Source organism: Rhinichthys klamathensis, unplaced genomic scaffold (assembly GCF_029890125.1).
Source record: "Rhinichthys klamathensis goyatoka isolate OS25496 unplaced genomic scaffold, OSU_Roscu_1.1 h1tg000019l_1, whole genome shotgun sequence".
In the NCBI taxonomy this organism is placed as follows: Eukaryota; Metazoa; Chordata; class Actinopteri; order Cypriniformes; family Leuciscidae; genus Rhinichthys; species Rhinichthys klamathensis.
Window position 1 is genome coordinate 4,419,042 of NW_026606570.1, and position 22,836 is coordinate 4,441,877.

A 22,836-nucleotide genomic window follows, 5' to 3' on the forward strand; every position below is an offset into this window, starting at 1 on the left:
TTTTTTTTATTATTTCAAAATTTTCATTTGGCAATTGAATTGCATTTTTTTTCAATGTTTTTTTTCTTCAAACTAAAATAATTGCTAATTACTATTGCCTTGTTGACTGCTATCTTTGACTAGACAGACTACTAGGCGTTATAATTATGTTTTTATGATGACACACAAAGTTGTTGTTTATTAGCGAGCTAGACTGAAGATGGCTGAAGTCTCGCTCACAAATTACAGCCATTCACCTAATTAATAGCGTAGCTGTTCATTCATGTAAAAAAAAAAAAAACTATTTTGATAAATGTAATATTTGAAAAAATATTTTTTGGGGGGGGGAAATAGCTCTTCACTCATCTTACCGCAGGTTGTCTCTTGAGTCGGTTGGGCAACTGATCATGTCGGGGGTGAGAGAGGGCGTGCGCTTCTGGCACAAGGAGGGATGTTTGAATGTTGTGTTTACAAACAGTAACTGAAAATCCTGCATAGTCCACCTTTAAGGAAGAATCATTAAGAGGAATTGCAACTGCAGCCATAAAATTTCCATATTTGTAAAACATCAGAAAAGAGGAAAGATAAACATGTCTTCTTCACATCAGCCATAGCCACCACAATCACAATAAGTGCCAATATTAACGCAAATGAACAAAACTAAGCCATCATACCATATACCTGACATTGACAAAGCCATGTTTTCCCTTTTTTGTTTTATTTGCTGTTTTTTTTTTTTTTTTGTCTTTTAGCCGTCCAAGCAAAGGAAGCCCTTCTCACAATGAGAGTCCAAATCCTTCGTTTGACTCTTAGAGCCAAATATCCTTCCTCCACGTCCTCCTCCTCTATCTGTCCACTGCCTCTCATTCTCTGTGCTTTTCTTCTGACCAAGTGCATCCTGGGATTGCTGCATGCCTAGCATTTCAGCAAGAACAGATGGAATTGCTGAAAGGAAAGGCAGAACGATAAATGAAGAATACAGGAGAGCTGTGGGGTTAGTCACTCCTTCTGTCTGTAATCACATTGTAATGGGCCTCTTAATAATTCACCCAGTATGGACTTGTGTCAACATTCGAAGTCACTGCAATGTTAAATATACTGAAAATGCTGTGTGGTGTTTGTGTTTACACACAAGACAATGTCGACTTATTATAGAAGTGTCACACGAGCTAAACGTGTATCTGCCATAAGCATACAGAATATTCGTCTGCACGCCAGTATACAGGATAGATACACAAAGTAAACATCACGATTTTTGCGCTTGTTATGTGGTACTTTTGTGTGTGAATGTATTCTCCCTGAAAGTTTGAACAATATTTAATCCCAGTGTTTGTTTCGACCATATTGTCTCTTTGTATTTTCCCTAGCAAACAAATAAGACTGGTCTGACTGAAATGTTTATAGATTAGGATATATATTATGAAGTGTCTGGTATGGAGAAAAAAGCCTTAGAATTATGTTTATGTGATAATTTAAAGTTGGTGCAATTCATTTATTTGTTGATGCAGCAGTGGGAAATGTCTGATCAAAGGGAAGGGTTGGTGAATCAATCTGTCTGCAGTTAAAATGTTACCGATAAATGAAATGAAGCATTCTTAAAACCCCAACATGAGTTTAAACGAATATATCAGCTGTTCTGACTGATTAAATGGTGAACAGAATCTATTACTGTGTTAATGTATATTTGTTGTGCATCTCTGGGAGTTGTGCTTCTGTTGCCTTGTGTCGACATGTACATTTAAGTATTGACAATGAAGTTATTGTTGTTATTGAAAATGAACTGATTGTAAAAATATAAGTTTATGGTTTGTATGTGTGTGTGTATATACAGTATATTTACTTGTATGGTGTATATACAAAATCTTCTTTTTAAATAGAATGGATGTGTGCGTGTGAATTGTACTGCCTCCATGTGTATCTTATTGGTGTCATAGACTGGCCAATGCTTTGTGATGAAATTAAAGTGTCTTTGTGTGGAAGATAACTGAGGTCATGCATGTATCATATTTGTTATCTCTCTCACCCATAAAATGTAATAGCAAAATATTAAAAATGAAATATTCATGAAAATGCTTCAGCTAATGCTTTCATAATAAATTCTCAAATATAAATGAAATATATACACTAGCATTCAAAACTTTGGGATTTTAAAAAAGTGTTTTATCATCAGTTTGCATTCATTTGATCAAACATACAGTAAAAACAGTATAGTGAAATATAAAAATAACTTCTTTTTTAATACATTTTGAAATTGAATTTATTCATGTTATGGCAAAACTGAATTTTCAGCATCATTACGCCAGTCATCAGTGTTAAATGATCCTTCAAAAATCATTCTAAAATGCTGATTTGATGCTCATGAAAAAAATCCTTATCATTATCAAGTCAAGTCAAGTCATCTTCATTTATATAGCGCTTTTAACAATGAATTGTTTCAAAGCAGCTTTACAGAGATAAACATATAATTTAAGGTAACAGATTGTTTTGGCGTTATAGCGGTTCTTGAATAATGTTACTTCCAGCTAAAGTTAACTTTGATTGATTCACCTCCGTCGAAATGATCAGACTTTAAACGCGAACCTGTGATTAACGCTGACGGCGTTCACATGCTCATTCAGAATTCTATAGTTATGTGCTTTATTATCAATGTTAAAAACATATTTCATATTTTTTGTGAAAAACCGATACATTTGTTCAGGATTCTTTGATAAATAGCACGTATGTGAATATAAATATTTTGTAACTTTATCAATGTTTTTACTGTCACTTTTGATCAATTTAATTCATCCTTGCAGAATAAAAATATTAATTTCTTTAAAAAATAATCATACTCACCAGTCTCACCCCAAACTTTTAAACGGTATAGTCTATTTTTCTTTGTGTAAAACAATGCAAATATGAAACTGCTTTATGGTTGAATGTCTGCTGAGGCTTTGGCTGAGGAAGTTAGAGGAATTCCCTAATTACCAATGGATACTCTGTAGTTGATGTAGACTGCAGATACCCAATCACAGACCTGCTTTTTTTCTCAAAAAGGCCCGAGGTCTTTTGAAAACGCCTCACATTTTAAGTTTTTCTTGTGTGGTTTAAGGTCTTTTCTCCCCCTTTTGGCTGTTTCACAATATTCTTTACAGCACTCAAATTTGATCTGTATTTAGCCACTGATATGAATTGCTAATCAGAGAGTTTTGAAGCTGATGCCACATTGGCCATCTATGTAACACAGTTCTCATTCACCTCCAGTCTCCACGGGAGTCAGATGTTTGTAGGGTCACAGTCTATTATAGATAGTGCTGTATGTGTTGTGCTTGACTCACAGTATGTGGCTTTGTTTATGTTAAATGTTTTAACACTACATAATGTAGTTGTTTCATCAACAGAAGTACAGCAAGGGTGCTTGAGTGGGGGAGGTGTGCAGTAGTATTACTCAGTAAAAGCATGACCTTTCCTGTAATACTTGTTCTCTAATTTTGCTTCTTGATTTGGATTAGCATTGCTTTGTAATAATGTAACTTGCCAATTCAAATATAAAATGCTATAACATTTCCAAATCTGTAAAGAGGTTAGGTGACTTTTTTCACCAAAACATTTTAAGAGGTTTATTCTTTGAAAGGAATTTTCCCCAATTGAAGATAGGTCACTGTTGTGCGGATGGCCAAAGGTTTTCAAACTGTTTAACACAAATGAGTATGCTCACATTATAATGGGGCACATCCCATGTGCCGTTACACCTTTGTTTAGCAACAAGCCCTTCTTTTGTTCTGCCCTTTTGAGCTGTCACTTAATGTTTGTAGGACTGTTAATAGCTGAAGAAGAACTATTACAGTAAAAAGTGTTAACATGATGACTTTGTGTTGGTGTAACCAAAGTTACTTTCTCTGGTGTAACCTAAATGAACTCAGGCTAAGACCATTAGGTAACTAAAAACATTTTAGTGTAATTGGCTCAGTTTCCGCCTTGACATGAAGTCAAATGTGACATATAAAGATATACTGTGAGTAACATGCTTGGAGGAGAAACTGACTGTTAGTCACTAAAGAAAAAGATCACTGAAAATTGCCAGACAAGGGGTGAAAACAGTTCTGCTGAAAGAAAAAAGGGAAATAATGTAGGCTATACTGACAAACACTACAGTGTTTGGCTAACAATCCAGAGGGAGGGCGAAAAAAACTTAAATTCTTTCTGGACACCTGGCAACTATAATGTCTTCAGTGGTAGGCTATATATATGACACTACTAACTGTGCCTCACTTGAAAAATATAACCCTGCCTGTTAGTAAAGGAAGTCAAGAAACAACTGTGGTTCTTAACTGATGCTAATACTGTAAACATGGAGCTAAAAAAATAAATAAAAATAATTTAGAAGGTTTTAAAAGTGTTTACATACACCAGGAGAAACATATTAAATGATTATGGGAAAGATAAAGTAAAAAACAATATACCCAGCTAATATGTTCTCATGAACTTTGGCAGTTACAAACGTCCCTTTATTAACGTTAATAATATGTTTGTTCAAAGTTGTATGCTCTTTAATAATTTCTCAAAACATTAGCACAAAATCATCACTTATAAACGTTCAGAGAACATTCAGAAAAAAAAAAAACGTTTTCATAACTTAACGTTAGCAAAACGTTCTTAGAACTTTTTTTTTTGAGTGGAAAGGTTGGATAACAGGAAACAACAAGCAAAAATAATATACAGAATAAATAAAACTACGGTAAACAGAACAGTTACTTCCTCAGGGCAAATACTTTTGCAGTCCTCTGAGTAATAGGTATTTCGGAAAATTTGGTCAAACTCCGTGCGTTTCAAATGCAGCTCTCGGATTGGTGGAGACATCCATACAGCGCGTGTGTAAGGCAGCAAACACACTTCCTCTTCAGAGCGGGATGGGGGGAGTTTCTGCAGTTTGAATGTCCCTCTCCGAGCTGCTTAAAATAAACATAATAGCTGAGAGAATTTGTGGTTATATTTGTGTTTATTGTGTTTATAGAGAAGATGGATTATAGCAGACATCACTCGCAATATATGGACATCAGAGAAAGGTAAGTGTGTTAATGACGGCTGTGGAATCTTAGGGTCCGTTTGGAAACGCCTACTTTATACCCCAAAATATATACAGTTAACTGAGTTTGTACATATTCCTATTATGCGGTGTAATATAAGTTGGTGGGAGTGTAAATTTGTGCATGTTTTAAGATTTATTTCTTAGCAATGACCGTACGTTGCCGTAATTTTATTTCTTAATTTTGTAGCTTGACATACTGGCAGTTTCCTCAGACTAATTTATGTAAAAAAAGAAGTTTCTTTTAATCTCAAGTAATCTCAAGCACCACAATAGTGCTTTTACACTGCACATTGTGAGGAACTGTGGGGGAGTTGAGGTTCACCCGCTCGTCTATGGTCACTGAAGCGCTCAAGCTGCAAGTTCATGATTACACACACGATAAAGCTGGGAAGTTTTTTTCCTGACTGACTGCTGTTTATTAACAAATAATATATAGTGGCACCAAAAAGTAAAATTGTATGAATGTCACTTCCTTCGGCAATACTGTATGGTCCATGTTTACATCAGTATCATCATTCATAGCATTTTAGTCTATCTATCTATCTATCTATCTATCTATCTATCTATCTATCTATCTATCTATCTATCTATCTATCTATCTATCTATCTATCTATCTATCTATCTATCTATCTATCTATCTATCTATCTATCTATCCAAGTTGTATCATGCATTATGTTGTTAGTGTATAATGGATTATTGTACTTTTGGATGCATTAATGCATACTTGAGCAGCATAATGCACATTCACTTTGGCTGTCTTGTGCATGTCTTTACACTTTCCACCAGTTCAGTTAAGTCTATTCTAGTCAAGATACCAACCAAGTGGAATCTGTACATGATGCTAGAACTTTTTATGAACCATTTTTGCAGTTACTATATTATAAATAAGCTCACATCATCAACTCAGAGTCACATGCAGTGATTTTTAGTGGATGTATACAGTTCAGTTCACACAGGTGGCCTAGCAGAGTAACCCACAGGTGTAGTTCACACTATACTGTACTATACTGTACTATTTGCTTTAAAAGTGAACGTGTGCAAACTTTTTCTCAAATAAATGCCACTTGCTTTGATATTTTATCTAACGCAATGACATTCATACATTTGTTAGTGTGGACTAAATGTATTTTTTGGCGCCACTGGTTAAGAAATATATCCAATTTGATATTTACTGTAATTTGAATTTCCAGTTATAAAACATATTAGAATATATAGATGTATAAAATGTATTAGAAGTAAAATGTGTTTAAATAATAAAAAGCAAATTCAATTTAATCTAAATTGAGTTCAACTCAGTTTTGGGTGGTGAACCGTGACCTCTGACCTCCCACTGCTGCAAGCACCTGATATCCTGCTGGGCTGTCAGAAGTTATTCCCTTCAGCATGTCTAGAAAACCTTAATTAAACTTAATCATTCACACTCTTTGTATACATTTCTAAAATGTTATTAAATCATCAACAAATTAACATCAAGCATAAGACCAGTCAAATAACTACACCAGCTTTATACATCAAATTAATGTAAAAATAGTGTGGCATTTATGTCAGTTTAGCTCTGGCAGCTCTTGCATGATTGTTGGGATTTCTTCATTATTGGAGTTAATCAGCTTTTTTGAGTGGATTAAGATCATTTGAGAGCCTCCTGCCGGGTTCGCTTGTCTATCACTCTGTCATTAGAATTCATCTCAAAAGTGAGTGCGCTAAACATATAACTCCTCTGGCTGTGCCTATAGGAAGAGACTTCACAGGGAATCCATCGGGCTACAGGATCCATTGCTTCCCAAGGGACCGTCAACAAAGAAGCCGTGTAGAGAAGGAACCAGGCACACAAACAGCAGAGAGAGGAGATCTTCAGTGCGACACATCAAATCTGTCAGGGACAAAAGGCCATTGGCTGCAAGCCAGCAGGAAAAGTAAAGAACCTCTGTGTCTTGTGACATAAACACATAAAATGCACATGGATGGAACCTTTTTTGTTTAATGCAGCGTGACCATATATATATATAAAAACCTTTCAACCTTGCCCACCATCTACTGATTAGCTCTGTTACATCAAACCAGTGGAATAATGCATGACGCATGCGTTATTATTTATGTTAGCAATTATTAATAATTTAACTTTTATATAAAGCAAATAGCATGAATATAGCAGACTACAGTTGAGCTCATACACCTATTCATGTAAAATGTGTCACATTGATATATGCTGATGGAGTTTTTCTCAGTTTCTTCAAATTGTTGTTTCATCCTGCAATTCCTGCAGTCTCAATGCTGGAAGGCCTGCTGAGAGGAGCTGGGGGAAAGCTGTTAGCCAAATTTCATCAGCTCAAGTTAAAGTGGCTTCACTGGTCAAAACTGCTGTAAAGAACAATACAGAACCTGCTCGCAAAAAGAGAAGGAAAATTCACCCGTCTGGTTTTGAAGGAATAGGTAAGTGATTATTTATCTCATTACATATTAACTGTCTCATCCAGAATTTAGCTTAGTTGTTTCCAGACCATTCTGATGGAGATGAGAGGATAATTAAACACTCACTGACATTGTGCACCGTGTGCCACTAGATGGCAGTATTGAAATGCTAAGACAAAGCCAATCTTTCTTTGAAGTAACAGTTTCCATCTGCACAAAGAAATAATTCATGTAGTATTCAATCTTTACAAGACTCAGGGACACCCATACAGACTGTAGAATTGTATAATAACTTTAATTAATGGCTTCAACAAACATTATTTGCTGTTACAAAAACAATTTAAAAACAAAGATTATTAATATACTACGAAATCGTTTAAAAAAATATAAAATATTCTTGAATCAAATCCTATATGTTGTATATCTGTCCACAGACCTTTACTGTGGTAAAATAAATAAATAAATAAATGTACACTACCTTTCAAAATTTCTAGTAAGATTTTGAAATAAATACATTTATTCAGCAAGGATGCATTAAATTGATTAAAAGTAACAGTAAAGATTTTATAATGTTACAAAAGATTTCTATTTAAAAAAAATGCTGTTGTTTTGAACTTTTTTATTTATAAAAGAATCCTAAAAAATAAATGTATCACGCCTTCCACAAAACTATTAAGCAGCACAACTGTTTTCAACGTTAAAAATAGTAAGAAATATTTCTTGAGCACCAAATCAGCATATTAGAATAATTTCTGAAGGATCATGTGACACGAAGACTGGAGTATTGATGCTAAAAAATTCATCTTTGCCATCACAAGAATACATTGTTTACAATATATTAAAATAGAAACCAGCTACTTTAAATTGTAATTATATCTCACATTATCACTGTTTTTACTGTAGTTTTGATTAAATAAATAAATACAGCAGTTCATTCCGGTTGTCGAATCTGATTGGCTGAGAGCCTTTTCCAGCCAAATGATATTCTACCAGTATTACCACGGGAACCGTTTCACCATTTGTATCACTCCGCTTGCAACATTTTAACAGCGAGTGTCATGGCGGATGAGCAAACCACCATAATTTTACAAATTCTAGTGTTATTGTGTCAAGGAATGTAGTTTTAAGAGTTTTTTTTTTTGTGAGAATGTAGTTATTTAGACCTCAAATATGTGACTTACTCACTGGGACCCGCAAGTATGAGTCGATCACCCCTATTTTATCCACACTGCACTGGCTACCTGTCAAATTTAGAATTGATTTTAAAATTGTATTATTTGTTTATAAAGCATTCAACAAATTGGCCCCTCAGTACCTGACCGATCTACTTCGCCTATACACTCCCTCTAGAAGTCTGAGATCTAGCGATCACTGTCTACTCATCGTGCCTAGATCTAGACTTAAAAAACGAGGAGATCGCGCTTTTGCAACTGCGGGCCCTAAACTTTGGAACAGTCTACCTCTGCACATTAGATTAGCCCCGTCTGTTTCCTCCTTCAAATCTTCTTTAAAGATTATTTTCTTTGGCCGTTAACACTGCTTAATTTAGGTAATTACTGTTCATCTATTGTTGTGTTTCCCTTTATTGGTTGTTTTATTATTATTACTTAATTTTTTTATTCTGTCCTGTACGGCACTTTGGTCAGCCTTGGTTGTTTTTAAATGTGCCTTATAAATAAATATTGTATTGTATTGTATTGTACTTATATATAAATATAGCGCCTATTTGACAGTTTGTTTAGACGTTTTTGGAGATGTGAGCCCTTACGAAAAAGAAGTTTATTCAAGTGTGCTATATTAGTAGGCTATACTTCTTTCAAACTAAAAATAAGTATACTTTGAGTCTACTTTTTATGTACTTCTAAGAAATATACTTAAAATTGCACTTAATTATCCTTGACTTATACTGAGAGAAAAGCTGCCCTCAAGAATATCATCTTAGTCTTATTGCTTAGTCGATCTCTCCTTCACAATACTCTACATAATACTATAAGGTTCAATGAAGCAACTCAGTGTTTGGGCTCAACTGTCAATTTGAGATTTTAATCTGTGGAGGAGGAAAGTAGTTCCGCCCAAAATACCTTTTTTTAAAGACACTTTGTTGTTGTTTCTTATTTATTTACACACTTGTGCCGTCGAACTGTTTGGGGCTTTTGGTTCTAAAAAAAAGTGAATACATTAAACCATCCCTCACAGATCACAAGATTTTTTAAATTAATTTATTTGGAATGAGATAATGGCTAAATTCATTTGACTAAAAATCCTGTTTGCTCTGCGCCAGCTGTTTATTGTTATTTTTGTCCGTGTCGAAGTTGATTTGCATGCATTTTCCATGGCTCTCCCATGCAAGGAGACCGGGTAACAGAGCTTAACACAATGCTTTATGCAGTCGACATGGTTTTGCTCTTGCAGAGGGATGTATACTATTCACAGCCACATGATGGCTACATCAGGGAGTTGGTCAGCATGATTACACAAGTGCACCAAGTCGCTATTCTTATTTCCCTTGTGTTCTACAGTAGAACTTGTGAAATAAAGATGTAACCTTTGGAGAAAGGTTGTTTCATCCAGGAATTAATGAAGCTCTGACTGTTTGATTTCCTGTTGTGTCAATGAATGACTCACAAAGATTAAAGTCCTTTAACAGACAAGAACAAAGGCTTCACCTTAATACTGCTTTTATTGTTTTCCAAGAACAATCATGTATTTCAGAATTTTTTCCTAGATTGTGGTTTTCCATTAAAAAAGAAGAAGAAAAAGACACATTTGTATTTTATAGCTGGAGTTATATAAAGGACATTTGATGATGACACCTTTCTCATAATGATTGTTTTGTCTATGTTTTTTGAGTCAAAGTCCATGGTGAGCAGGACTTTTGCTCAGCAGATCCAAGAGTTAGTGTACTGTTTTTATGTTTTTATGTTGTTGTTCCAAATATATATCTATATATATATTAAGAGAAACCATGATGCAACTGATCTCAGATCAGCACGAAGGGCAACCCCAGTCAAAGGGTTTTGTTTATAGGACAGCAGGTGGACTTTCCCTTCCTCCCTCCACACACCCCCTTTCACATGTTCAATGCTGCTCTCTGACCAATCACAGCTCGTCCTGTCTTATCAGCTATTCAAAATGAAAGGCGGTTGAAATTTATGCTTGTTTTCTCCTGCTGTTCTTTATCCTCCAGTGGCAACATATGCATAGGGGCAGTTAAGCTCTTGAATAGCTGTTAGGCATCACATCTGAATTAATTTACTAGATTTCTGACTATTCATGTGTGATGCATGCGGTTTGGGACATTTTTAAAATCAGTCAAACTGTGGTTGTACTATAACATGGACTGTCAGAAGACACAGAAAGTGAGACTGAGCTGTTTAAGACAGTGGCAGAGATCATCTTTTCTTTTACAAACAAATGGTGAGTCTTTATTGAGCTGCTGCTGTGTGTTGACATTGTCAGAAGCTTCAATAACATTTAAAAAATGCGTAAAGAGTTACATTCAGTTTTAAATATTGCACAAAGTATTCTTAGTTTATACCCATCTGAAATTGCCTCACTTTTAAAGATTCTTATTTTTTTCATGCTGCTTATTTTATTTAAATTAGCATGCGGTTTTTTGCAAGTGAAATGGAATGAGCCAAATGTTAGCTCAAAAGTTTGGTGTTGGTAAGTTTTTTTTAAAATGTTTTTAAAAAGAATAAATTCACCAAGTTTGAATTTATATGATCAAAAATACAGTAAAAACAGTAATATTGTGAAATATTGTTACAATTTAAAATAAATAAAATTTTCTACTTGAATATATTTTAAAATGTAATCATTCAGTCAATTTGTGGAGCACTTTAAGTCTTTCATGGACCCCCAATGGTCCACGGATCACAGTGTGAGAACCACTGAACTAGCTGAAAAGACTTAGTTTTGTTTGACTGCACATGACACAGTGTTGTGGCAGAAAATGATCTGATGGCCAGGCTTTGCTGCAGGTCTGGAGGAAATATGTGTGTCAGTGAACTTATTAGTTAAACAGAAACGTAACACCAACTGCTGTGTCAGGATTTTTGACTCATATGGTATGCTCTACTAATTTGGACTTGCCATTACACCTGTAAATTCATGACAGGCGAGTGATATTTGCATCACGAACCACACCCCCTAAGCGGGTTTGAATGGAAGCATGCTGAACTCACCCATTCAAGCTTTTGAAGATTCTGCTCTGCAATCATTGTTCGAGTGTTTACAACGAACCAGGAAGAAGCTCTTTAGAGAGTGTTGGTGGGACGGTGCGCCAGTGGTGGTTGCTTCTAAAAGAGCTATCTCTGCATTCATGCAGTTCTCCTTAAAGAGTATTTCACACGCTGCAGTGCAGACTGCCTGAAGTGGGTCTTTCACGGGTGCAACACCTGTGGGACAACAGCAGCTCTGGCTGCTAAGGCTTACAGTGCTGCTGGACAGGCCGCCTGCATGTGATGGCAACCCTGCAAGTCTACCAGGCCACGCCGCTTCAGCACTGGCTACACGGCCGAGTCCTGAGATGGGCATGGTAATGTGGCACACACAGGGTGGCAATCACACCAGCCTGTCGCCAGACCTTCAGCCCATGGTCAGACCTTGCTTTTCTATGGCCAGGAGTTCCCCTAAACGATTCGGCGCAGAGTTCTGTTATAAACCATAGATATCAGATCAGACAGCGCTGACGTGGAAACCAGGAGAAACACTTATAGAAGGCTTTCAGTCTAAAGCAAGTGTCCAGGCATGTTGTTGTCTCAACAACCGACTGGGGTGCTCACTCCACTCGGACTGTTGCCTTTTCCTGGGCATTGTTGCACGGCGCCTCGCTGACAGATATGTGTAGAGCTGCGGGCTGGGGGACACCTAACACGTTTGCAAGGTTTTATAATCTCCGTGTAGAGCCTGTGTCCTCCCGTGTACTGGCTACGAGTAGCTAGTAATTGGGAGGACCAGCTTGGTGTCTCGTTTGCAGCGCCGCTCCCCTCCTAGGATGGAATACGTGTGCTTATCTGCTCCACAGGTGAGTTCCCCATCTGGCGAACCCTGGATGGAGTTCCTACAGCACCCTTGGCACTCAGACGTGGCAGAGGCGTCCGACACTAGGTCTAGCACTCGTGTGTATGCCCAGAAGGTGAAGGCCTAGAATAGGTCAGAAAAGCCCATGTGTTGTGATTCCCCTACAGGTGATCCCACATGTGTATTCTTCCATGGTACTGCTTCCCTGTCGGTGAGCCCGTGCCTTTCCCTTGGCAGAGCCCGCTCTGCTATCTCTGCTGGTATTGACTTCACCCAAGCTAGGCTGGATCTACCACAGAGACCTTCCATATGTAGCACTGCCCTAACGGTCAGTCCATATGTATAACTCAACATGTGACCTCGCTACGGGCAGGATGTGGTCTCCGTAGCGTCCCCTTCTGTTTAGAATAGCCATGCTTTCCCAGTGCCTCACTGTTTGGGTAAGAAGGAACAGCAGTGATCGACTCTCTCTGCGTTAAAGCCCTGTCCTTTCTCCGCCCAAGCAGGTGTGGGGGAATCAGGCAGCGCTCAGGCGAGATCCCAATTTATCAGTTCACTTCTGACAAAACGTCTCAGTTCCCTCCTTCAGGGTACAGGGGTTAAATTAGTAACCTAGACGTTTATATTGTAATAATATTTCACAATGCTTTTACTGTTTTGTAATAAAATAAAGGCAGCCTTTAAAGATGTAAAAATATAGGTGAGCATAAAGCATAACATTTACTGACCCCAAACTTTTGAACGGTTATTTATTTATTTATTGTTAATTTACAAAAGTCATTATTATTAGTTTATTATGCTGTGTCTGTGTATAATTTTTTTTTCCCCATTGACCACAGGTCAACTCAAACTAACAGTTACTCCGGGAAGTGGGTGGCTCTATGTTCAAAGTAAGCATCATTGTGGACAGATTTTGTACTTTGTACTTTAGTTTAACAGTTTGTTTGATCAAAATAAGATCAACATGTGGTTGTGCTTGCACTTATTTAATACAGGTAACTTTCTATTATACATTCATTATCAGTGTTGGGGAAAGTTACTTTTTAATGTAATGCATTACAATATTTTACAATAAACTCCGTAAAAAGTAACTAATTGCATACTTAGTTACTTTTTATGGAAAGCAATGCGTTATGTTACTTTTACGTTACTTTTTCTCATCTGGGCTGGGCTTGCTTGTTCGTTTTTTTAATAACAAAAAAGGCCCTTTCACACCAAAAGTTAAATAAATAAGCCTCAGGCTAAAGGAAATTAAATTCATGTTTATACTGTAGATCTTTACTTATTAGTATGATTGAATTGGATCATTGAAGGTCAGCAGCAAAGACACTGATTAAGAAAGTGAGATTAAATACATAAAGTATATTTTTGTATAATTTAACATTTTTTATATTATTTTTAATTATTATTTTTATTTAATTTTAATTATTGCAGGTTTATGTAATATCCAAAGTTTGCATTTCACTGTTTTTATTCATTTTGAGGAATACTCAATCTGTTTTTGTGCAAGAGAGATGAGTAAATTCATGCTCAAATTAGTCTAGAACTATAATAACCACATTTAGACAGCGCACACAAAGGCTATGCACCTTACTCCTGATTTCTCTCAACTTGTGGACAGGAAAGGTGTCAGTCAATTAATGGGAGTAACTTGCGTTACATATTTGAAAAAAACTTTACTTTACTAGTTACTTGAAAATATAATCTGATTACATAACTCGACTGATTGTATTTACCCCCAACACTGTTCATAATTAATTAAATGAGAATTTAATTACTCATTTTACAGCATTTCAATTAAATTACAGTATTTTTTAATCATGCTATCATGTTTTTTTCTTTAAAGTTTTAGAGACCAGAGGACTCATGGGAAGAGAGTACAGACCATGTGACTCATATGTAAAGGTGAGCATTTTGACACATGCAACCTGGGTTTTGTACAGGCCGTATTTTGACACATGAGGTCATGTGACTGCGAACCTCATAAAATAAGTCAAACCTTTTTTTCTCTCAGCAAAGAGACAGCAGTAACTTTCCCATTCCCTGTTGGTGATGACGTGTTATTATTTTTGTCATTATTTGTCACATAATCCTCTGTGGATGTCTGCCCTTCAAATGAACCCGTTTTCATGTCAGCCTGAGCAGGTTTCAGGCATGAGAAAGCATCAGTTGTGTTGGCAGCTGTCCACTCAATTCCTGATTCAAGTGTTGATTGATTTTCCCTCTGAATATGGTGAATATATCCACTAGCAATGTTAAACTAGTGCACTTAATAGTTTATTTATTCCAGATTTGCATTGCTCCAGATGTGGACCACAGCAAGCGATGGAAGACCAGGACTGTTCTAGACTGCAAGAGTCCTGTTTTCAATGAGACGTTTATGTTGTGAGTGATTCTTTTAGAGTTTTATTGTTCGCTACCGACAGAGCACGTGTAATATTGTGTTTACAAAGAGGAAGTGGAAGAGTGTGGTGTTATCTTATAGTAGAATAATTTATGCTAAGCCTCATGTGCTCTCTAACACCTTGTCTGACAGCCTCTATCTCAATCAGTCTTTTCAACAGAGACTTTAGGGCTGAGTCTCCTGGCTCTCTCTTGTTAGCTGAAAGAAAGGCTGTCTTTTTCAAGTCTTTGGAGGAGAAGGCCATTGTGTCTTTGGATGAAGTTGGACATTGATGAATGAGCTTTTGAAGTGTTGCATTTATGTTGCAGAGATGTGGATGAAGACGATCAGAAGAAGAGGTTGTTGTTAACAGTGTGGAATCGCAATCGAACTTCCAGGTAGGACCTTACCCTTTTTCACTCACATGTTGATTTTCTTCATTAATACAGTTGTAGATAAAGGCTAGTTATATGTGTACCATAAGTACATTTATTCTAGTATGTATTTTATCTTCATGCTGCAAAAGCCACATTCACTCAGTACAAAATCAATATGTTATTGGCTGGTTTTTCTACACCAGCAGTGTCACAGGGTAGTGAACATGATCTAAGTGGGGTCAACTGAATGAATATCATCGTGACGTTATCAGGAGTTCGAAGATTCCCGCCTGTTGTTGTGTTTTAGAGTGTTGGAATTTGCCCACAGGCGCAGTGACTTCCTGGGCTGTATGAGTTTTGGTGTCCACTCCCTCATCACCTCATCTAAGGTAAATATCCTGTTGTAAAAGCAAAATGGAACTGCACACTCACTTTTTTGCCTTTATGAAGTTTTCTTCTCTAACCTGCACCTCCAAAAGGTGTGCTTTTGCTCCAATCCATTGTTAGGGGAATATCCTGTTGTTAACATTTACCCATAATGATTTTACCCAGTCAATCATTTGGATTTTTATTTTTACCAATATGACAGAATATTGATTCATGCTTTTAAGAGGTTACATAGGCTACAATTTACAGTAGTATTAGTGCAATGGTTATTGGTTTTTCTTTTTTGTGTGTGTGTTTGTTTTTTCTCCCACCACTCATACATTAATTCACGCGTTCACACTTACATACAATTAGAGGGGATAAAGTTTAATGCGTATTTGGCGTGCTGTCCGGGTGGAGGGCTCCGAGTTCGGCCCGAACCCAGAGTACTCCCCCCTATGTAAGTAGTTAGGACTAGAAGGGTGGTGGAGGGGTGCTGCTAAACTGTCAATGGATTGAGGTGAGACTGCTGAGTCAATTTTAATATATTTAATTTAGTAACATTATAAATGTCTTTACTGTCACTTTTGACCTAATTAATGCAGAATATATAAAAATGTTCTTTCATTGTAACACCACTTAGGTTTGACTTTCTTTAAGAAAGATAGAATTTTATATTTATCTAACGAAATGTTCCTCTTCATTTCATTCTCCTCTTGTCAAAGCATTTCCACCACACCATCATCTTATTACACAGTGGGGGAAGCGGCGACGAGACTGCTCATTGAGGCTTGAAAAATGACCTACAATTACCAAAAGCAGCATACCGCAAACAAGCTGGCATAGTGACTTTATTCTGCATGCTCGTCTGCACGATAAAACAAGATATATCCCATCTGAGATCCCTGTTCCTTTAAATTATGTCCCGTTGTCAAATTCAAGAGTTTTATACTCATGTGTTAAGACAGTAAATCCTTTCTCGGAGGGTGACATTTTAGGAAAAATTAGATCAAGCCCGATGGATGTTTTATATAACACAATGCCATCTGGCTGAGCGGGAGAGTAAAATGGGCATCAGCTGTTTACAGCTACAAAGGTCTCAAAAACCTACACACAGACACACGACAGAGCGCTGCAGACAACCACAGGGCCTCATTTTAATTATTTTAATGAGGGATGCATTTACAAGTCATCAGATATTACAAATCTGAAACCTGGTGAAGGAAAGAGCATCTTCTTCCCATGGCTTTCTATGTGCAATTGTATTTTTCACATTTTCTGCTGACAGGAGATCAGAGGTTGGTATTATCTCCTGGGAGAGGAGCTGGGCAGGAGCAAACATCTAAAAGTGGCCTCACGTCGCATCAGACCGACCGCTGGTGAGATTAAATGCCGTTTCTCTCTCATTTTTTTTTTTTTTTTTTGCATCTGGATCGTAGCCACTCTCTGATAGCCTTTAGCAATGAAGACGGACAAATTCCACATGACAGTTTTTCCTCAGCAACAGCAGATCCGATGATAACAGATGTTCTTGACATTGCGTCAACCAAACAAACTTTTTGCAGCGAAAGTTAGTTTTGTATCCAAATCCCTACAAGTCTACATAGAATTTTCATGTTTTACTTCTTACCAAATGCCATGTTAAATTACCAAGCATTCTATATTTTATAATCTATTATCAAGATTCTTTAGTGCCTCTAAACCAACCAATTGATGAGTCAGTTAGTTGTCAAGGCAAGAATTTTTAAGTTCAAACAACAGCAGATCAGACGATAAGAGAGGCCTGGCTGTAGCGTTAGAAAGTATTTTTAAAGATTTACGCTAAGCTAACAGCTGTAACGGCTAGTCACTGGTGCTGCATGTAGTCAAAGGAGTTTTTCAGCCATATCAGAGATGTGACTCCATCAGCTTGGGAATAAAAGCTGCTCTGCAGTCTGCACAGTAATGTGACTGACAGTAGAAATATGAGGAGGACATGCTTATTCTTGACCTTGCTACAACCAAACAAGCTCTTTGCAGCGAAAGTTACTTTTGTATCCCGATCCCTGAGTCTAAATGGAATTTGCTTGTTTTACTTCTCACCAAATGCTATGTTAAATGAACAAGCATTGCCTGCACTTCTAGGAGGGATATAGAGGGCTCGGTGTTGAAACGTACAGCATCCCCGCGGAGAGCCGTAACAAAGAGCCAGGGGCCAGTTTGGCTGACACGCTGTGCACTGTGATGAGCCACTGGAATTAAATGAGAATTAAAAGGCTAAAGCGTCATAGTGTGTCTAAGTTAGTTTAAATCCACTTTAGGGATCTTCTCTCCCTCCCACTGCCGCTCCGTAGGGAACGTTGCGACGAAAAAAACATGTAATATTTAATGCGAAGACATTTTTTTGTCCCATTGCCTGTAAGAGATCATCTTACAGGCAAATTAATTATTGCTTACAAAATGAGCGATTTTGCTCCTGGGGTGTGGACAGAATGACACGTGTGCCGTCAGAGAAATTCAGACGAGATTAAGTTTGATTAGAGAGAGAGAGGTGTAGGAGGAGAGAGATCAAGAGAGAGAGAGAGAGAGAGAGAGAGAGAGAGAGAGAGAGAGAAGGGGGGCTCGAGTCAAGGCACTGGGCTGACTTTAATAGAGAGAGCCAGCTGTATTGTGTCCCTCTTGAATGCTGTTTCCATGAAGAATGTTTAAAAAGACATTGCTTCCTGGGAGCATAATCTCTATGGTTACAAAGTGGGGGAGCCTGTCGCTGGATGTCGGGGTGGGGGTAACGCTTTTAGGGTAGTAGATTTCTTTCTCTCTCTCTCTGTTCTGGGGCAGTCGGCTCTGTGTCAAAGGGATTCAGGTTGAGTTCATCTCTCATGGTGTAGACACACTCACTTTCAGCTGAAGCCTGCAGATAGTGTTGACCGGATTCTGCTGTCCTCTTTCTGAACGAGTTCTGGAGTAGAGAGATTTCTACCTAGGGCTAAGATGTACTCAAAGAGCAATCTGTCTGGTTGGGACTCGTGGGACTCTCTTGTGTATCTTTCAGAAGCTGCTGCATCCAACTATGAAGCTGGACCCAAGACCACAAGTCCAGAGAACATGCAGTCATTTACAGTAAGTGTAATTCATAAAATAACATTTGAATTTTCATTTATTTTCAAATGTTTATTTTTTGTAGGCTTGCATTTTTAACTTAAAATTTGCTTTATGTGATGTAACATCTAAATTCATTCATTTTAATTTGTATTAAATAAACCCAGCGTTACTTTATTTTAATTCTCAGATCAGATAGAAATATTTTTTTTCCACTTTTTACAGTGTAGGATGTCATTTAGGATTTATGGATTCTTACATTTTATATTTTGTTGGCATTTTAAATGTTGTGTAGTTTGTATGAAAAAAAGGTTGAAAAATATTGTAGATCCTGACAGGTAATGCTTCATAAATATTCTCCAAGTAGACAGAAATTAGAAATTTTATGAAAATATTACAGTTTTCAGTTTTACAGTCCACCCCCCCCCCCATTATCAAGATTCTTTAGTGCCAGTTGATGAGTTTAGATTTGCACAGGGCTTTGAAATGTGTTTTAATTTTAGTTTATGTTTTAGAAGTTTTGTTGATGTGCATTTGCCATTTTAATTCATTTTTAAATTTCTATTTACATTATTTCAGTTTTAGTTTTATTAATTTTAGCACTTCTAATTCAACTTATTTTTTTATCAAGATTTCAATATATATACGCTTATTATTTCAAGCTTTATTTTTTATTTTTAGTAACAATACTGTTTTTTTAAACACAATTCCTCTGCTGGCTTGTTTGTAGTAAATAGCTTTGGCTGTAGTGTTAGAAACTATCATTGAAGACTTATGCTAAGCTAACAACAACTGAAAGAACTAATGATGCTGCATGCAGTCAGAAGAGTTTTTTAGCCATCGGTAGTCACAGAAATGTGACTCCATCAGCTTGGGAATACACGTTACTCTGTGGTGCGTGCTAATGTGACGGACAGTAGAAATATGAGGAGGTGTATGGATGTACTTTTGGATATGTGCGACACACATACTTGCTCATTAAACCCTCCCATCCACTTTAGTGAGCAACTTTTCCCAGGACTATTCTCCGCCCGCTCTGTTCTCCTCAGACAAAGCTGGGAAACGGGAAAAGCCAACAAAGTGGCTGCAATAGGAAGCCCAATCCCGCACAGTGTTTATGATTTATCCCTGTTTGATTCCCACTCCACTGACACTCTTGCTGGTTCCCTGCATTTTTATGTGGAGGCCGGTCAAATATTCAGCTAATCATTCTTCCATTTCCTTCCTCTCTTCCCGAAAATCCATTTTTCAGATTGCGCTGTTGACCTTCCAGGGATTTCTTATTAGCGATAACTGGTTTTATCTGGAACATCAGTAATAGGGTGATGTAAGAGATAAACAAACTATGGGTTATGGTGATTTGGTGAAATTATTGTGTTGGTTTTGCACAGACAGAACCTGCTTGAGTGTATATCGGAATAATGCATTTCGGAAATTTCAACACTGTTTTCGTGAATCTAGGTGTTGTGCAAGGGTTGGACGTCCTCCACGTCTGTCAGCCTATGCTTGTCCAGCTTCTCATTAAACAAACATAGTGCGCACTTTAATGTTTCTGGCTCATAATGCATGTTTGTGTTTACACTAAATCAAGCCTATCTGAGTGAGCTCCATCTCACTGCGCAGAGAGAGTGAGTTCAGCCACTACTGTTGAGAGCTACTCAGGAAACATGTTGGCTTATCGAGTGCAGACATACTGCCTGGCCACTGACTGGGGGGGTGGAAGGTGGTTTCCTGTCATTCTTCTGCTCAGAGCAGTTCCCATGAGTGGGCATGCATAGCCGCACTAGAGCGACAGCGAAGGGAAGCAGCATCACCTGTGTGACTTTACTTTTATTTAAGTCACAGAAAAGAGCGCCGTAGATGTAGGTGGACGTATATGCGGTGAGCGATGCATACAATCCACGGTCTATGCCGGCTCTGCATCGAACGAAACTTGCCACAGGTTTGTTCTTTTGTTTTGTTTTTCTACTTTGGTTGTATTGTTATTGATACTGGTATTGAACCGTTATGGCATGTTTGGTCTCGGATAGATGCGTTGCGTAATTCTATTTATTTTTAAATGTTTGAGTTCAGAGTGTGGTGGGTTAGCCTAAAGTTTAAAGATCCGGGCTGGTTAAAGACTTGAACTTCCCAATGAGCGTTCACCGCCGGGCAAGGCACTTAACCCCTGGTTTCTCCAGATTGGCACTGTAAGTGGCTTTGGATAAAAGCGTCAGCTAAAGTAGTAGTACGAGTTCAAACCTTTCCAGTGTTTTATATGGGTTGATCTGGGAGAATGATGAGGGTAAACAGATTTGGTTTGCTGTGCGTAATGGAAACGCTCATGCACAAGCTCAGCTGGGACAGACAACTTAATCAATGAAATCAATATATGGTAGAAATATTAGAAATATAAGTGAGGATGAGGTTAAGGAGGGATGCTGGATGAGTAGTCACATGAGTGAGGTAAGCAGCCACTTATATATCTTAGTGCTGTGATTGACAGGACTTGATGAATAGAGTGACCGGATTCGAAGTCGAGGGGTGGAGGGTGTCTGTGATTTTGTTGGAGGTGCCATCCATGCTTGCCTGTAATAATGATAGGAAAAACAATGGGACAAAATGTTTATTTAACTGAAATGAGAAAAAAGTGCTTGATAGATTAGTTGATGCATTACAACACTGTTAGCATGTTTTAACCATCTTCTTTAGTCACCTTTGTCCTGTTTTATTTAGTCTTACATAAAAATATAAAAAACATAAAAATAAATAACAAAAATAGTTTAACACAAAATTATCATACATCTATAAATCACGAAACCATAATAATATGATATTTGTAAGGGATAATGTACATCCAGCTGGTTGTTATCTCAGAATAAACCCCTGACAGGGTGATGAGGCCCCCGACTGGATGTGCATTATCCCGCTTATTACACGGCTACTTGCCACGTAAGTAAATAATTAGACACAAAATATTGATTTGAGTCTAAATATTTTATTAGCTCTTTAAATGCAAAGCTTCCGCTGAGAGAGCAGTTGCAGCGTGGCAAGTTCAATTGTCAATCGTCGGAGAATGGCAGCAGCTGCGTTTGTATGAAACAAGAGCGAGTCCACAATACTAGATGACATAATTAAATAACTACACAAAATATTGATTTGACTGAGTTTTAAAAATTTGTTAGCTCACCAAACGCAAAACTTCCACATGAAAAAACGTTCCTTTCAAGCGTATAGCGCTGCTGAATCCAGTAACCCGGATGAGCCCGTGTTATCTGTTTTCAGCGGTTGTTATTGGGGAATAACATACCGCTAGATGGCGCGATTGACCAATCAGAATGAAGTATTCCACAGAGCTGTGTTATAATATAATATAATATAATGTAGTATAATAATGTTTTATTGTAATAAATAACAGTTATTTGTAAATTTTGACATTTAGCCAACGTGTACATTTAAAGGCATTTAATAAGTTTAGCATTAGTCAAGTTTCAAATCCTGAAACCATAAATATCATAAAACCATAAAAATGTAATTGATAATATAATATTAACCAAATAAATTGCATGACTTTATGAAGATGAAGATATCAGCAAATCAATTTTAATGGACTAACAGCTTTCCTTATTGAAAACCGCACAGTACCAAAGATGGTTGCTAGAACATTGAGGGTACCTAGTTAGTGAGCCTAACAGCCTAAACCAGGACATATTTACTTTTTTTGTGTGTGAAATGTTGGGAAACTGGGACACTACCTCATGAAATCAGGTTATCTGCTCACCCTCTTGAACTTTTGCTTAAAACTCCGTTTAATGATGGACAGAACATTTCTGCTCATCATTTTAAACTGGATCATGATGTAATGCATGATTATTCTCATAACAAGAGCTAGTCTTCATTCAGTACTGCCAATAATTTGACTACACTGATCACACAGGTGAGTGTCATTGTTTTAACTTGAACAACAAACAGGAACAGTGGAAAAGGGAAACTGCTTCAGTGGAGTTTGATGTGGATAATTATTTCATCACAGCAATTAATGGGGCTTATAACGAGGGCAACCACATCGACCCAGAGGAGAAAAGAGGAACAGCAGTGAAAGTCCTAAAGCTGTCATCACTTTTTCTCTTTTTATTCTCTCTCCCTCCCTAAACAAGCCTCTTTGTTGTT

At 37.3% G+C, this 22,836-nt stretch overlaps 2 protein-coding genes across 7 annotated transcripts in view; both read left to right on the top strand.

The window, feature by feature from the left end:
• dnm1b (dynamin 1b) overlaps positions 1-1,967 on the top strand; it is a 73,872-nt gene extending 71,905 nt beyond the window's left edge. The window contains exon 21 of one of the 2 annotated variants that reach the window (XM_056236433.1): positions 732-1,967. In XM_056236433.1, coding sequence (XP_056092408.1) covers positions 732-792 — 61 coding nt within the window. In that variant the 3' untranslated portion in view covers positions 793-1,967. The remainder of the gene's footprint in view (positions 1-731) is intronic. The other variant, XM_056236439.1, reaches the window with a different exon arrangement.
• A 2,879-nt stretch (positions 1,968-4,846) lies between these two features.
• Positions 4,847-22,836, top strand: part of LOC130071598 (regulator of G-protein signaling 3-like) — a 42,510-nt gene continuing 24,520 nt past the window's right edge. Inside the window, exons 1-10 of one of the 5 annotated variants that reach the window (XM_056236460.1) lie at positions 4,847-5,024; positions 6,783-6,962; positions 7,313-7,479; positions 13,323-13,373; positions 14,330-14,388; positions 14,774-14,868; positions 15,196-15,264; positions 15,572-15,632; positions 16,898-16,988; positions 18,641-18,708. In XM_056236460.1, coding sequence (XP_056092435.1) covers positions 4,978-5,024; positions 6,783-6,962; positions 7,313-7,479; positions 13,323-13,373; positions 14,330-14,388; positions 14,774-14,868; positions 15,196-15,264; positions 15,572-15,632; positions 16,898-16,988; positions 18,641-18,708 — 888 coding nt within the window. In that variant the 5' untranslated portion in view covers positions 4,847-4,977. Of the gene's footprint in view, positions 5,025-6,782; positions 6,963-7,312; positions 7,480-10,778; positions 10,876-13,322; positions 13,374-14,329; positions 14,389-14,773; positions 14,869-15,195; positions 15,265-15,571; positions 15,633-16,897; positions 16,989-18,640; positions 18,709-20,456; positions 20,630-22,836 lie in introns of those variants that run through there. The other 4 variants (XM_056236448.1, XM_056236455.1, XM_056236469.1 and 1 more) reach the window with 4 other exon arrangements.